The following is a 14,220-nucleotide window of genomic DNA, read 5'->3' on the forward strand; positions in this document are numbered from 1 at the left end:
GGTGGGGAGAGAGAGACAGAGACAGACAGACATGTGCGAGAGAAACGTTGATTGTTACCTCTCATACGCAGCTTCACCAGGGATTGGCCCCTCAAGTGAGGTATGTGCCCTGACCAGGAATCAAACCCACACACTTTTAGTGTATGTCATGACGTTCCAACCAGTTGAGCCATCACACCAGGGCATCAGTACTCTTTTTAAAAATTTACTGATTTTTTTTAAGTAATCAGTTTTCATACCTACTTAGACTAAAGATTTAGACTTTGAAGGTTTCTTGCCACTTTGAAGTGAAAACAAGATAGGTGATTATCTAAATCCATTTCATTTTATTTATTTATAATTTTTATGAATTTTAAATAGCAATACTTTAAAATATGCTCTATAATTTCTCTTATAATTTTAGACTATATGTGTTTTATATTACAATCAAATATGCAGTAATAAAGCATCATTTTAGAATATGAGATGACTCTAAGATAATGCTTTATGGCCAAATCTAAAGTATGTATAGAGAATACAACTAAAGCTCTTAGTTATTAAAGCAGTCACAATCTGAGATTAATTTTAAATACATTTTCAATATATAGTCTCTTGGTAAATGATACTTATAGAAAAAATATCTAAATAGAAGCTAATTGACCTGAATTTAGATCTTGGTTCTACCACTTTCTAGGTATATAAAAAGAAAAATCATTTCATCTTTCTGCTTATCAGAACTTCAGTTATAAAAGTTATGGGAATCACCACACAGTATCTAGTATCTCCTTCAGCCCATTATTGATTTTATTCTATTCCATAATTTCGTCTATCTATTGCAATATTAATGTTCTGAGCCATTTCTTTAATTGGATAGGGTATGTTTTGTTTTGCTCTTGTTTAAGTCATCCCTAACAGTGACGAGGGGGCCACAAAGTTTGGAAGCTGTTGTCCTATTAGCAAGAGTAACACAAGCAGACGCCTGATAAGTGAATGCCCACAGAAGTTGTGCTCTTGAAAACTCCCTCTTGAAAGCCACTCACTATACTCTAAAGATCTTCACATTGGACTACAGAATGTTGTGAAGCTATGTGGAGAAACACCTAATGGAGGTCGGCTCATTTCCACATTCTAATTTCTTTTGTGCTTTCAGCAGAATGCAGCTAGATGAGTGGCCTCAACACAGCCATAGAAGAAAAAGAAAAAACACACACAAAGACACAAACACACACATCAAACTGAGCAAAATCAACAACACAATCATAATATATTAAAGTGGGCAATATGTTTTTGCAATAGTTTGTTACATAGACCGGCGGGCAGAATAGGGGAAGTACAGGTCCTAGTTCTTAGAGCCTGCATATGTATTGCCCTTCATGGGAGAAGAGGGAATGCTTTGCAGATTTGATTAAGTTAAGAACCATCAGGAGAGATTACGTGGGATTATATCGGTGCACCCAATCTTTATCACAAAGTTTCTACAAGGGAATGAGGGAGACAGGGCATGTGAGTGAGAGGAGGAGGTGAGTTGCTAGAACAGAGGCTCAGGCAATGCCGTGGCTGGCGTTGAGGATGGAAAGGGAGCATGAGTCACGGAATGTGTGCAGCCCTATGCAATGAACTGAATGTTTGTATTTCCCTCCAGTTTCAGTTTTGAAGCTCTAATCACTGACATGACGGTGTTTAGAGATGGGGCCTTTGGGAGGTAGTTAGAGTTAGACTAGGTCGTGAGTGGGGCCCTCGTGGAGTTAATTCCCTTTATCGTAAAAGGATAAGAACAAGACGTGTCTCTCTGTCTCTCTATTGCCCACTCTTTTCCAAGCACACCCAAGAAAAGGCCAAGTGAGGATATAACCAGAAAGAAGGCTCTAACTGAGAACCAACCATATTAGCATCTGATCGCAGATTTATAGCCTCCAGAACTGAGAAAGAAATTGTTTTTAAGCCACCCACCTATGATAACTTGTTACTGTTACTCTAAGAGGTTAGTGAATAATTGATAAGAAATGACAGCAAAGGGGGATTAGACCTTGAGTTTAGTAAACCAGGGAATGTGAGCCTATTTGCCTCAGCAGGAAGCTACAGGACTCACCCCAGAAGACACAGCATTGCTCCCCCAAGGGCATTCACACTGTTTTCTCCTCACTCTGGTATTGGATTGTTGGGGGTCACGGGATAGAAGGAGGAGCGTGATCATAGAGGCTTGTCAGTCCTATCAGGGGGTATGGAGCTATCAAAAAGCCCACAAAAGCTTGGGGAAATTAATTGGAACTTCTGAAAAAACACTTGGTTCATCCTAAACCCAAGCTAATATAATCTCAGGGGAACACAGTAGCTCATGCACTCTCTCTCCCCCACCCCACAAGACAGGAACCTGTGCTTGCTCTGTCCATTCACACCATCTCCCTCTCTGTCTACCCTACTTGGTAATACACTGTGCTGTTTGTTCATGCACTTTCTCTCACCAGGGAGCAACTGATGGTGCAGGTCCAGCAGCTACAGGGGGTCTGCAGCAGACATAGCAGGCTCCCAAAAGACTAAGGTTTAATATGAAGCAGACTCTGAGGACCCTGTTTTTTTTTTTTTTCTTGCCTTGATGAAGACAAGGTTGAACTTTTTCTGTGGCAGGACAGACAGATATGGGGCAGATTTCCACCCAAATAAACCATCTTATGACACCACAACCTACCATGTGTGGGTCCTTGAAATTCTTTCCTCTCAGTCCTGTGGAAGAACCTGATTTCCACCAACATTGTATTGCAACATGAATTGACTAAGGCATTCTGGAAGTTGCAAACTAACATAATCTTGTTGACACCTTGATTTTAGCCCAATGAAGCCCATAACCGAATCTGTCCTCTAGAATTTTAAAATGTTTGATGTTTGTGTTTGTTTTAAAGTCACTGTATTGGACTTTCTTACAGCAGTAATAGGAAAGTAATACAATGACACAGATAAGTGAAACAGAAACTGATTACATACATGGGCTACTATTGTACAAAACTGTGAAAGTCCCATTATTATCTTTGTGTCTGGTTAGAAGATGCAGGCTTGAATTCAGGTAGGGAGAATGTTAGCGAAGATCGCTAGGGAAGCGAAGGAATTACTTATAGAGACTGGAGACAAACCATGTTTGTACAGGCAGAAAAATTAGGAAAATTGTTGCCCCTGGTAAGTTAAAAAAAGATAAAATGTAACTCATGAGTTTGTGAATTTGACTAAGGAAATTTTCATGCATATATGCAAAGTGGTAATTATCTTTTTTTCTTCTCAAGTAATATGGAGTATTTCAAGAGAGAGAGATGTGCTAACAAGATATATGCTTGGTATCAAGCAGAATTTAGAGAATTATTTTCCACCCAAGACTTGGTTTCTTATTCCCATATTCCCCAACTCTAAAAAATTTCTCAAAGTAATAAATGGCATCGGGACATATATCAAATTAGAGTATTGCCAATAAAATATAGTCTTGAGATCCAATTCAAATCAAGGTGTCCTTTATTTAGGTGACAAAGATTTAAAAAAGTGTCATATAGACATTCTTAATTGAACGAATGGGCTTTTAAGACTGATATAGGTATCTTTCAATAGCACCCTAATTTGCAGCCCAACATAGAGAGGGAACTACATTGAGATTTGAGTGTGGATTTTGTCTGCTGCAGTGTGATTAGACACATAAAAAACTCACATTGTTTTTTAAGAGATTTGTAACAGCTTGAACTAATGGGACTCAATTTAAATACAGAGATTTCTAGGTACTAACTATATCTGGCTTAGAAGCAAGACAAGAAATTACTCAGCTGCAGTCACATACCATTTCCTACAAAAAAGTAAGACTGTCTCAAAGAACCACCATAAGAGCCTCCGAGAACAATAGATTTACTAATCACTCACAGAGAATAGAAGGAGATCCTAGTCAAGGAAAATCCCCTCTGATGGAGGCAGATGGGTCCAGTAACTTTTATTTGTCTGAATTTCACAGTTTTCACAGAAAAGAAACTGTCGAATGCTCCCATTCCTTTCGTCTTGTTTCTGAGTGTCAGTTTCTATTGTTACTGTCCTTTCCCCTGTCTCGCAATCGTCTGTCTGTAAGGTTCTATCAGGCAGTTAAATTGTCTTTTTAGTGCCCAAGCATCTGCACTGAGGATCTATGTCTGGGTATAACACCTGAGGAGAATTATTAGCACCTGAAGTTGATTTTCTGGAACAAATTCTGAAATTTAAAGTTGATCTTCGTAACACAGGATTTTGGAAGTCTTGGCGACCCCTTGGGGGTAACTGATTTTTGCCTGTGACAATGATGCGAAATGTTAGGAGACAGAAGAAGGATGGTGCTATACTCGTACTAGAACATTACTTGTGCTCGATGAATGAGGTTATTGTTTACACCACATCTGCAGATATTTTGACTCTGTGTTTATTCACGTAACTTTGTTTGACTAGCTGCACATTACACGTGTGATGCAAACAAAATTTTGCTAAGAATGTGCACATTGGGGCTTCCACATGTGAGATGCCTCTTCAAAGCCAGTAGCCACATAAATGAGCTCACCTACACCACATGGAGTAAAATGGTTGCCAAGCTGAGTGAAGTTAATATACATAGGCATAAAAATAGTATATTGTTGATGTTTTAAGCCACTAAATTTTGGGTTGATTTGCTTTTCAGTAAAAAATAACTGAAAGAGAAGTAGAGGAAATAATGAAAGAGCAAGCAATACTTTCAACTTTTTTGAGACCTCAAATTTAGCTTATTAATAAATAATTTAATAAACTATGAAACCAATGTCTTTATGTATCATCTGCTTTAATGAATATAAAGTAGCCATCTAACACAATTTATCAGAATCAGTGTGGAAATTTGACAGACATGGAGCTAATTAGGTCTACCATGTATTGGAAGACCAGAAATTCACAGTTGTAACACCTTCCCATGTAGTGCTGCCGCTGCTGGCTTCGGACCACATTTTAAGAACTACTGCTCTTACCAACTGTTTACTTATTCATTAAACTCTTTCACTTGGGCACAGTGTAGAAGCCAAAAGGTTGTGATGGGAACTAAGGCAAGAGGGCAGAAAGCATTCTCTCTCGCTTTTTAAAAAATTCTTACCCAAGGATATATTTATTGATTTTAGACAGGGAGGAAGGGAAAGAAGAGAAATACTGATATGAGAAACACCGCGGTTGTGTTCCTTACATGCCCAGACAGGATGGAACCCTCAATCCAGTTTCATGCCCTGACCAAGGATCCAGCCCCATCACTTTTTGGTGTCAAGGGGATGATGCTCCAACCAACTGAGCACCCTGGCCAGCACTACTCTTTCTTTTGAATATGCAGAGATATGTTCAGAAATGTTTAAAAATCTGAAAGCACCTGTCACATCATAATTTCACTCACCACAAAGATATTATTCAAAATAAACATAAAATGCAACACTTTATTAAAGCAAAAGTATCTTTACTAGTAATATACAAATGGTGAAGTGACAATTTTGATTACCGTAAGCCATACTTTCAATATCTCTCATAAATACAAAACTTCAACATTTGCATTATAATTTTTTACAGTTTAGACATATATATATACAGCATTTCATAGGGACATACTATATTGAAACAATAAGAAAACTTTGTGGTAACTAACTAACTCAAGGATATAGAATCTGAATGGAATATATAAGTTAAAGAAAATAAGAGTATGTTTTAATGCATACTGAACACAGCATAGAATTCTCATACCATAAAAAAAGTGTTTCTAAAACTTTTATCTCTAAGAAGTTCACGTATTCCTAACAGAGTTTAGAGGCAAATGCAAAATCATGAACATTCCTTTAAGAATTGAAACAAGTACGTTTGCTCTTAACAGTACCATTTATTTTATATAATGCATGACGATCTCTAAAAAAAAATCCTAGTTGTAAAATTTGAATCATAGGTTCTAATGTTAACTTTCTCCTTTGGATTTCACTCCATTTTCTCCTTTTTATCAGTAGAATTGGCCTTAATTTTCATCTAAGCAATGTTCCTGGTTCCTGCTGAAGCTCTTCTCACACTGCGTCCTTACCTATTCAAAATGTAGGAGTTCAGTCTGCCTTTCTGCACTCTCTTAGTTCCTTTCCTATTCTCCTTTGCCTGGTTGTGATTTAAAATGCTTCAAGAGTCATTGCTTTGCTAATTCTTTTCCAAAGAAAGCTAAAACCCGATGCCAAAAGATGTTCTCATTTCAGAAAAAAAAAAAGATAAAAAGCAGCGGCAATTATAAGTGTATATGGGCAGTTTTTACATAAATAAATATGAACATCATGTGGCATAAATCCTAGAAAACATAAAAAATTAAAGAAAGGGTACTGACTAATGTATTTAAGTCACTGCAGTGAATAATGGACTATTTTTCTAAGGATATTAAATGTGTTATCAAATAAATATTTAGTATTATATATAAAAGTATATGAGGGTAAATAATTAGTCAATTAGTATTATTGTATAATGTAAAATAGCTGCATCTACAACAGTAAATGCAATTGTTTAAAAAGAGGAGAGAAGGGACAGGAGGAAAATTATATTTGTTCAGCAACTATTACATATAGGCCCCTTTATAACTTTCTCATTTACACATACAATTGTTTCATATCAGAACATTATTAAGCACATTAGTCTAATGCTTTCTTGAAAGATTTTCATTTTAGGATTGAAGTACTTCATTTCTGTGACCTTCCACAGTTTAATTTTAGCATATGCTAATACATCCCTATGCAATTTCAATGTGAGAGAAAGTGTAATAATAGTTCAAAGGGTTAAGACGATGCAAATCTTTTATCTCTAAAGATAAATAATGCAAACAATCACATTTAAAAAATATCTTCACCTACTCATAAGTTTGTCGAATAAACACTCTGGATATGGTTATGGAAAAGAGCTCCATATGGGATTGAAATTGAACATTTACGTTAAAAAGCACATTGCAATTTTAATCAGTAATTGTAATGTTTTCCTAGTATTTTTTAAATTAAGAAACAGAGATTATATTTTTTTACCACTTCAGTTAAGATATTTTCATCAGTGATTATCTTATCAACAGTAAAAGGTGATTTGTGCCCCCAAATCAACATATAACAGCAATAATGTGAACCCAAGAGACACCATAATAATCTACCCTATTTCAAAAAGTCATCTGTTGCTTTGTTTTGCAACTGGTAATATTCAATTTCAGCAGTATCTAGAATGTATTTATTGAATAGAACAATAATACAGAACAAATTGAGTATATTTTGTGTGTGTGTCAAAAGTACCGTTTTGTCATAAGAGGAAATAAATTGCACAGCATAATTCATTACATTTAGATTTTGTATTCAGAGTAATTTGAATTGAGCATGTTCAATGAAGGCAATTAAGACAGTATCATTAAATTGTCACAGATCGAAGCAAAATATATCAATAAAATTTGCAGTTTGTGTTTTTTCTTGTAAGAAGCAGACTCTCATGCTAATCTAAAGGCACAAATACATTTTTAATTATTAAAAATAAGCATAAAATAAAGGTATGATTATAAAATTATAATTAATTATTGGCACTCAAATAAATAATTTGATTAATAAAATCTTTATATTTATATAAATGTTTAATTCAAAGACTAAGATTCATATAAACTTTCTTGGATGAAACAGTCTTTGAAAATGCTTATATCAGTATTAATATTAAAAATAAAGGAAAACTTGAACAGCATTACATTAATGTTAGACATTAGTATCAATAATAAATCTTTAGAAATTACAACTCTTAATTTTTGCAAATTATTGTAAAGTGTGTTAACACATTAATTTGTATCACTTTGATAACCAAATATGTGCTAAAATGCTGATATTACTATTTCCTCTTGTATGTTGTTGTGTATAGATTGTCATTACCTAATTGCACATTACCTACCATGAAATATCAATGTTTTTAGTAATATCTTTGCTTCTTGGTTAAAGTACCATAGGTGCTGATTATTTAACATATCTATACTCAGTCAGCTATTTTGACATTTGATACTAACAATTAAGAGTACTCTCAGACAGTAAAAATAATATCTATACATTTACATGGATATATTTAGTCTACAATAAGAATGAAAAACAGGAAACATGATTTCAGTTCTATTCATATTTTACAATTTACTAAAATCCATCTCTCAGATGAAAACTTTTACAAATAGATTAATTTGGAGCATTACGTAAAAACATTAAAAAGAAAAGTTTATCACAGTACTGCCGTGCTCCTGCATGGCATACATTTCAGGGATGAGAGAGAAGGACACTCAGACAGTTGAAACAGTGCACTTGAAATGGTCTGTCTACAATTAGTTCCAGATGACCTGTTAACTTCAGATTGTTACTCCACATTCGTGGCAAAAAATTCAACAAATATATATATATACACATATATATTTGAAATATTTAGGTAAATTGCTTTACATGGAAAGTCCAAATAGATGAAACTGAAATTTCAATCTGAAAAAAAAACACAAAAATATGTGTTCTTTATTATTTCTCTGTTCTCGAAGTATAGCACAAATATAATAGTAGTAGACATGCTAAATTGTTTCCAAAGTTTTCCTAATTCTTCTACTATCATCAGTTTAAATCCAGGTAGCCCTATCCAGGAAAAATTAGCATTCATGGCTATTGCTTCACTAACATTTTATGAAGCCCATTTACTTTGCACAAGTATGTTGATTAGTTTTAGCACATTGATACAAAAATGTGAAAAAAATACAGTAAAATAAAGCAAACAGATGAGGAGATGAAACATAAATAGCAACAAATCCATCAAGAAGACCAGTTGGATAATTCCTACTAAATTCTTAGGTAGGCACTAAAGTCTTTTCTTTTTCTTCAGAGTAGGCCAGAAAGGATAGCAAGGAGAGATTTCTGTATCATAACCCTGTGAATCCTGGCAATGACACTGGAGGGTTAGTGCCTGAACATGCAGGTGGGCGGATTCTGTCCTGCTGACAACCAACACTTTGTAAAATTAGTTAGCTGTTTCTATGTGGCTGACAGGTTCCAGCACTTTGTATATAAATCTGTTCATAAGTGGCATTAACATTACATCAATATTCACTAAGTCATCTCTAGAGAGAGACACCCTAAAGCAGGTTGCTCTGCATTGCCAGAACTATCCTCCAATGTTCTATTGGAGTGCACTCCCCAGCCAGTCAACAACCTGAAACATTAAAGTTTATGAATGTGATGGGGCCTAAAGAAACCTTTGGCTCTCTAGGGTAAGAAATAACCTAAAACCTGCTCCCAATGGTATGTATATTTCTAGTCATTAATACACTTGTTTACCTTACATATAAGTAAAAACCATGTTCCAGTTTTTTTCCCTCAGGGAGCTTGCATAGCTTGGAAGTTAATAAGTGTTTTATTTGGGTACCAGGCCCTAACGAGTAATATTAGAAAGTTGATGTTGAATAGTTACAGAATTTCTCAACCAAAGTTGTTTATCAGAATCTTAAAATAACTTCTAGCTACAACATCCAGAGTAACAGGATAGTACAATAGTAACTCAATTGTTTAGCATTGACACTTTCATAGCATGTTTAAACATTAATATCTCCTTAATTTATCCAAGGTAAGGATTTTAACTTCCATTAGCCAATTTCACTTATGATTGACTTATAACACTTGAAAAATGCATTTTTAAACAAAGACTATCTAAAACAATGGGCAAAAAAATGTATCTGAAAGTATGGTTTGAAGTCATAGAAACTAAGAGACCTGTTTTTTTGGTAAAATTACTTAAAAGTAAAAGGTAGTCACATATTTATAAATATAGCAACACAACAATATTATTCTCATTTCAATTTACTTTATTACTTGAAGCTGAGGGCAGAAAATAATATAATTTTCACTTGCAATACATTTTTCTGTGTGTAATCTACTGTGAGTGAATATGGCATAGATAAAAAGAGAAATTTACGGAATCTTTCTAATCTAATTTTACACACAACTAATATTCATTCAAGTGGGTAACAATTTTGATCTGGCACTTCAGTCCACCAAAAATCAATATAACTATAACTTAAAAGGAGTTTTCCAAAGTTTCTTTTGATTTTTAGTATCTGCTAAAGACAGCTGGCTTCTTCAAGCCCAGGTTCCCTGAAATTCTTGTAACAAAAAAAATTATAACCTTTAAGTGTTTTCAACTTAAACTGAAATCCACTTAAATTATCTGTCTGCCAAAATAAGATTAAAAATATGCAGGGCTTTCTTATACATTTGGCTCACAAAGGTTTGCTTGTTTTGTTGGTTTGTTTGTTTTGCTTAAACTCCTATTTGTTGGAGAGGATGTGGTACAAAACACAGTTCTTAAAAAGTATAGCATTTTAGCCATTGAATAAATGGTAGCTCTCTCATCATCCTGTCAAATCGATACCCAAGCGTTTGTGCCAGTCAGGTCTCTATATTGAATATCTTAACAAAATAAACAACAACAATAACAACAACAACAACAAAGGAAATTGACCATGGGCAGGAGTATTGGATCATATGTATATGTGTACAAGCTATTCCAAGCTAGAAGTTTCCCAAGAAATTAAGGTCAATGGAATAGTTTTGGTCATAGGGTCACTGAAATCCAAATGCTCTTTGTAGCATCCTTCAAGCCTCTGCAATCCTGGTGTTATGCTTTGCTGTCATCTTCTTTTGATTGGATGTCATTAGAAACCTTAATTTCTATAGTTTCTGGATTTAGGACTTCTTTCCCATTCTCTTCTTTCAAAGGCAATTTTCTGGAAGGAAATATGAAAATAGTAAACTTCATTTGCTAATGTACTTTAAGTGGGATCTTTTAACATTTAAGTTACTGTTTGACAGAAGGGAATATGTTACAATTATTAGAATAAAAAATTCCAATTTGTTAAAATGATGACATTGACAAAAAATAATCTCCAAGAGAATAAAAAATATTTTCTACTGTAAAAATGTGGTGTAATGCAAAATGATGAATGAGATAAAAATTTGTAAATCTACATAAACCAAACATTCATTATAGGGTGCCCTAAATTTGACAAGGAGTTGATCATATTAAAATATAATTAAATGTTTTAGAACATAAAAAATAAAAAAATAATATGTCAAGTAGATGATTTACTAGTACTTAAGTAGTTCAGTAAAAACCATCAGTAGTTGCTAACATATTCCGTTACATTAATTAAGGAAGTTAGGTAAATTGACATTATTCTTTGAAACTTAATACAAATAAACATATTTTAGTGCTTTCTTTTTTGTATTTACTATTTATTTTCTTTAATTGGTATCTATTATTATTATTTTCATCTCACTGATATAGAGAGGCCTGATTGAATCACTGGGGAGGAGGTGGGAAGGGCCATAGGAGGAGATTGCTTGAGGCAAAGGTAAACAGCCAAGGACAGGATTGGCTGAGTAGCTGAGAAGGAGGGCAGAAACTCACTCTCTCTTCCTAAGGGATTCCTGAATAATCACACTGCAGCCCCCTGCGTTTCCCAAAGGACAGTATTTTAGATGGCAGAAGGAACTCTGGGCACAACCTAGGATTGGGCTGGCCTGTTTGGGGGTGGCAGGGTTATTTTTCTTTGGGTATTCTAGAGGGGACAGGCTCTGAGGCAGAAGCCTGCCATTTTCCCAAAATTCTGTATCTTATGTTGTTTTAGTTTGTCAACTAATCTTATAGAAATAAGATCATTAAAAACTAACATGTGGAATAATACGGGAATTCAAGGGTTAAAGATTTTAACCTTAATTGATGGTAGGCTTAAGTGATTAATGCATGCAGAAAGCTGTTATTACAAAATTACATAGCTTTTGAATAAAGACTCCTTTGCTTTCTCAAGAAACTTCAGCCTCCAGAATTTTTCTCGAGGGTGGCAACTGACAGCAGGAGCCTACCTGCTGTTCGGTAACATTGCTTTTGTATCATTTATGAGCACTTTTTTGAGAGTTGTTTCCAATTGTCACATATGAAGTAAAAACAAACTTTTTCCAACATCAACATATTTCTTAATTTGCCCAATACTAAAATTCATACAAAGTGAAATTAGTATTACTCCATAAAATACATAATTTTCCCACCACTATGTTTTATATGTGAAACTAATACAAAGTGATATTGAATGCAAATAGTAATGGAAAAATAAAAAATTATTAAAAACCTCACAGAAATAAAAAGTAATCAAAAATAATTTTGAATTTAATTTTTAAAATATATTCTGATCTTTGACTCTCTGTGGGATATGTTCTAAAGAGTAAAAAGATTACAAATATATCTTTAACTACAGATAGTGTCTATATTATTATTCATAACCTTTATTTCTTAATTTTAAGACAGCTTCAAGAATCTTAGTCTGATCACAATGAATCGATATTTCTAGTTTTTTCTGTAATTCTTAAATTCAGTGGTTTACTATTATATTTTGTGTACATGACTTTTGAGGGAATTTTTCCTCCCTTGAAAAATATATTTTCCACATCAAAAACCTTTAGTTACAAATATAATTACAATTCACCACTGTGACTTTAAATTCACCCATTTATGGGGGAGTGAAAGCTACTATGCTAGTTCTGTGACAGGATAATGAGAAGTTAGGAAAAGTCCTAGACAAGTGGAATAGGGAAACTGAGAAAAGAAAATCAAACAAGGCAAAACAATTTGAACAACTTATAGCCAGCTGGTGAATTGCAAGACCTTATCTACCCAAACCAAGGGCACTTGAGAGCAAATGTTTTATACTTTTCTTTCCAAACCAGAGAACACAGAGTTTAAATCACCCTGGTCTGGGAAATAGAAAACAGAGAGTTAATGAATACCATTTGTGCTAGCTAAACCCAAGGACAGATGAAGTCAGGGGAACTTATATAAAAACTCCATTAAAAGCCAGACAGACCCAAGATAAAAGTAAAATAGTAAAGCAGATCAAAGAATAATCCCAAACTCCCCTCCCTAAATGCTCATTTTGATGCATCAGCATATTAAAAACACACCTGGAAAACTAATGAATATTCTGTTGAAACCCTTCCCTAAGATTCCTCCTGCAAAACAAAGATAAAACCCTTAAGAAAAAGACTGTATATGGGTGTGCTCTACAGTGAGCCCATGCTCCTGGGGCATGAACTTTTCACTTCCTCTTAAACTCTAAGGGTTACCCCATGAGACTTCCAGCCAAGGGAGCAGTGGGTAGCCAGCTTTTCCTGGGCTTATTCCCTGAACTTGCCTCCAAGGGTCCCCTTTTCTCTGACTCTTAGAGAGCTGAAAGCTGCCCCACTCAGACTCACTTCTATCCTTGTGACCTTTGCTTGCCAGTGAGCTATAGCAGGCCCATGCGACTCATTCCTTTCTTGCCAGGTTTTTAGGGAGCCAAAGCAGAGCACCACCTAGGCTCTCTCTCTCTCCTGTTGCTTCTTCTACCCTGAGTCCTTCCTTTGTTTAACTGTCACCATACTCTCAAAAATCACCTGTTCTTTCCTTTCTACTATTCCCAAGTACTGAAAACACTGACAATAAAGATTATAAAAACAATGGGTCACTTGTAGCATCAAAATATAGAGGAATTTAGAGTTGGCATGGGAAGTTAGCATAGGCTTAACGTATCTCTAACTCAAAGAGCTATGTATTGAGTTTGTAATTAACTGGTGTTTCAACTACTTGTTTTGCCTACATAATTATTAACTACTTATGTTTATGGTAATTATAAATATTGTTAATGCTATTATTTTTTGTTAAGTATTTTTCCTATGATTGAGTCCTAGAGTAGTTATTAAGTCATCTTTTTATTTTTGTATCTATTGGTTAGATTGTTTTAAAATATATGCCTGTCATATGCAAGGGCTTTTCTTAACTCATTTTCATACACATCAGTATAATATTGTAAGTGATAATTATACACCCAAAAGTCAGTTTTGGGGGGTAATCTTTTGTTTCATTCAAAGATTTGTAACTTCTGAGGAAGTGAACAGAACTTACCTTGTGCCCGCTGCTCCTACTAGAGTTAACTTCAAATTAGAATGTAAGAATTCTAAATGCAAACACTAAAAATGCTTGAAGATCCATATTAAAATTTTAACTATAGAGTACTACGATATATTTGCCTAAATATCAATCATCTCAATCCCTTGAGAGCAGATAATGGGGATTCATGAAACACATTGTTTTCTTCAGCAATGGCAACACTCAGAATTTGACTTAGGATGAGAAGTCTAAAGCAAAATTTTCCCCACGGGAATG

At 34.5% G+C, this 14,220-nt stretch overlaps 1 protein-coding gene across 1 annotated transcript in view; it reads right to left on the reverse strand.

Annotated features, from left to right (window-relative positions):
* Nucleotides 1-5,464: 5,464 nt before the first annotated feature.
* Nucleotides 5,465-14,220, reverse strand: part of NCAM2 (neural cell adhesion molecule 2) — a 416,937-nt gene continuing 408,181 nt past the window's right edge. Inside the window, exon 18 of the mRNA XM_045851671.1 lies at nucleotides 5,465-10,750. Within this exon, the coding sequence (XP_045707627.1) occupies nucleotides 10,642-10,750 (109 nt within the window). The 3' untranslated portion in view covers nucleotides 5,465-10,641. The remainder of the gene's footprint in view (nucleotides 10,751-14,220) is intronic.

This window comes from Phyllostomus hastatus, unplaced genomic scaffold (genome assembly GCF_019186645.2).
Source record: "Phyllostomus hastatus isolate PE091 unplaced genomic scaffold, TTU_PhHast_1.1 phas_contig_86, whole genome shotgun sequence".
Lineage (NCBI taxonomy): Eukaryota > Metazoa > Chordata > Mammalia > Chiroptera > Phyllostomidae > Phyllostomus > Phyllostomus hastatus.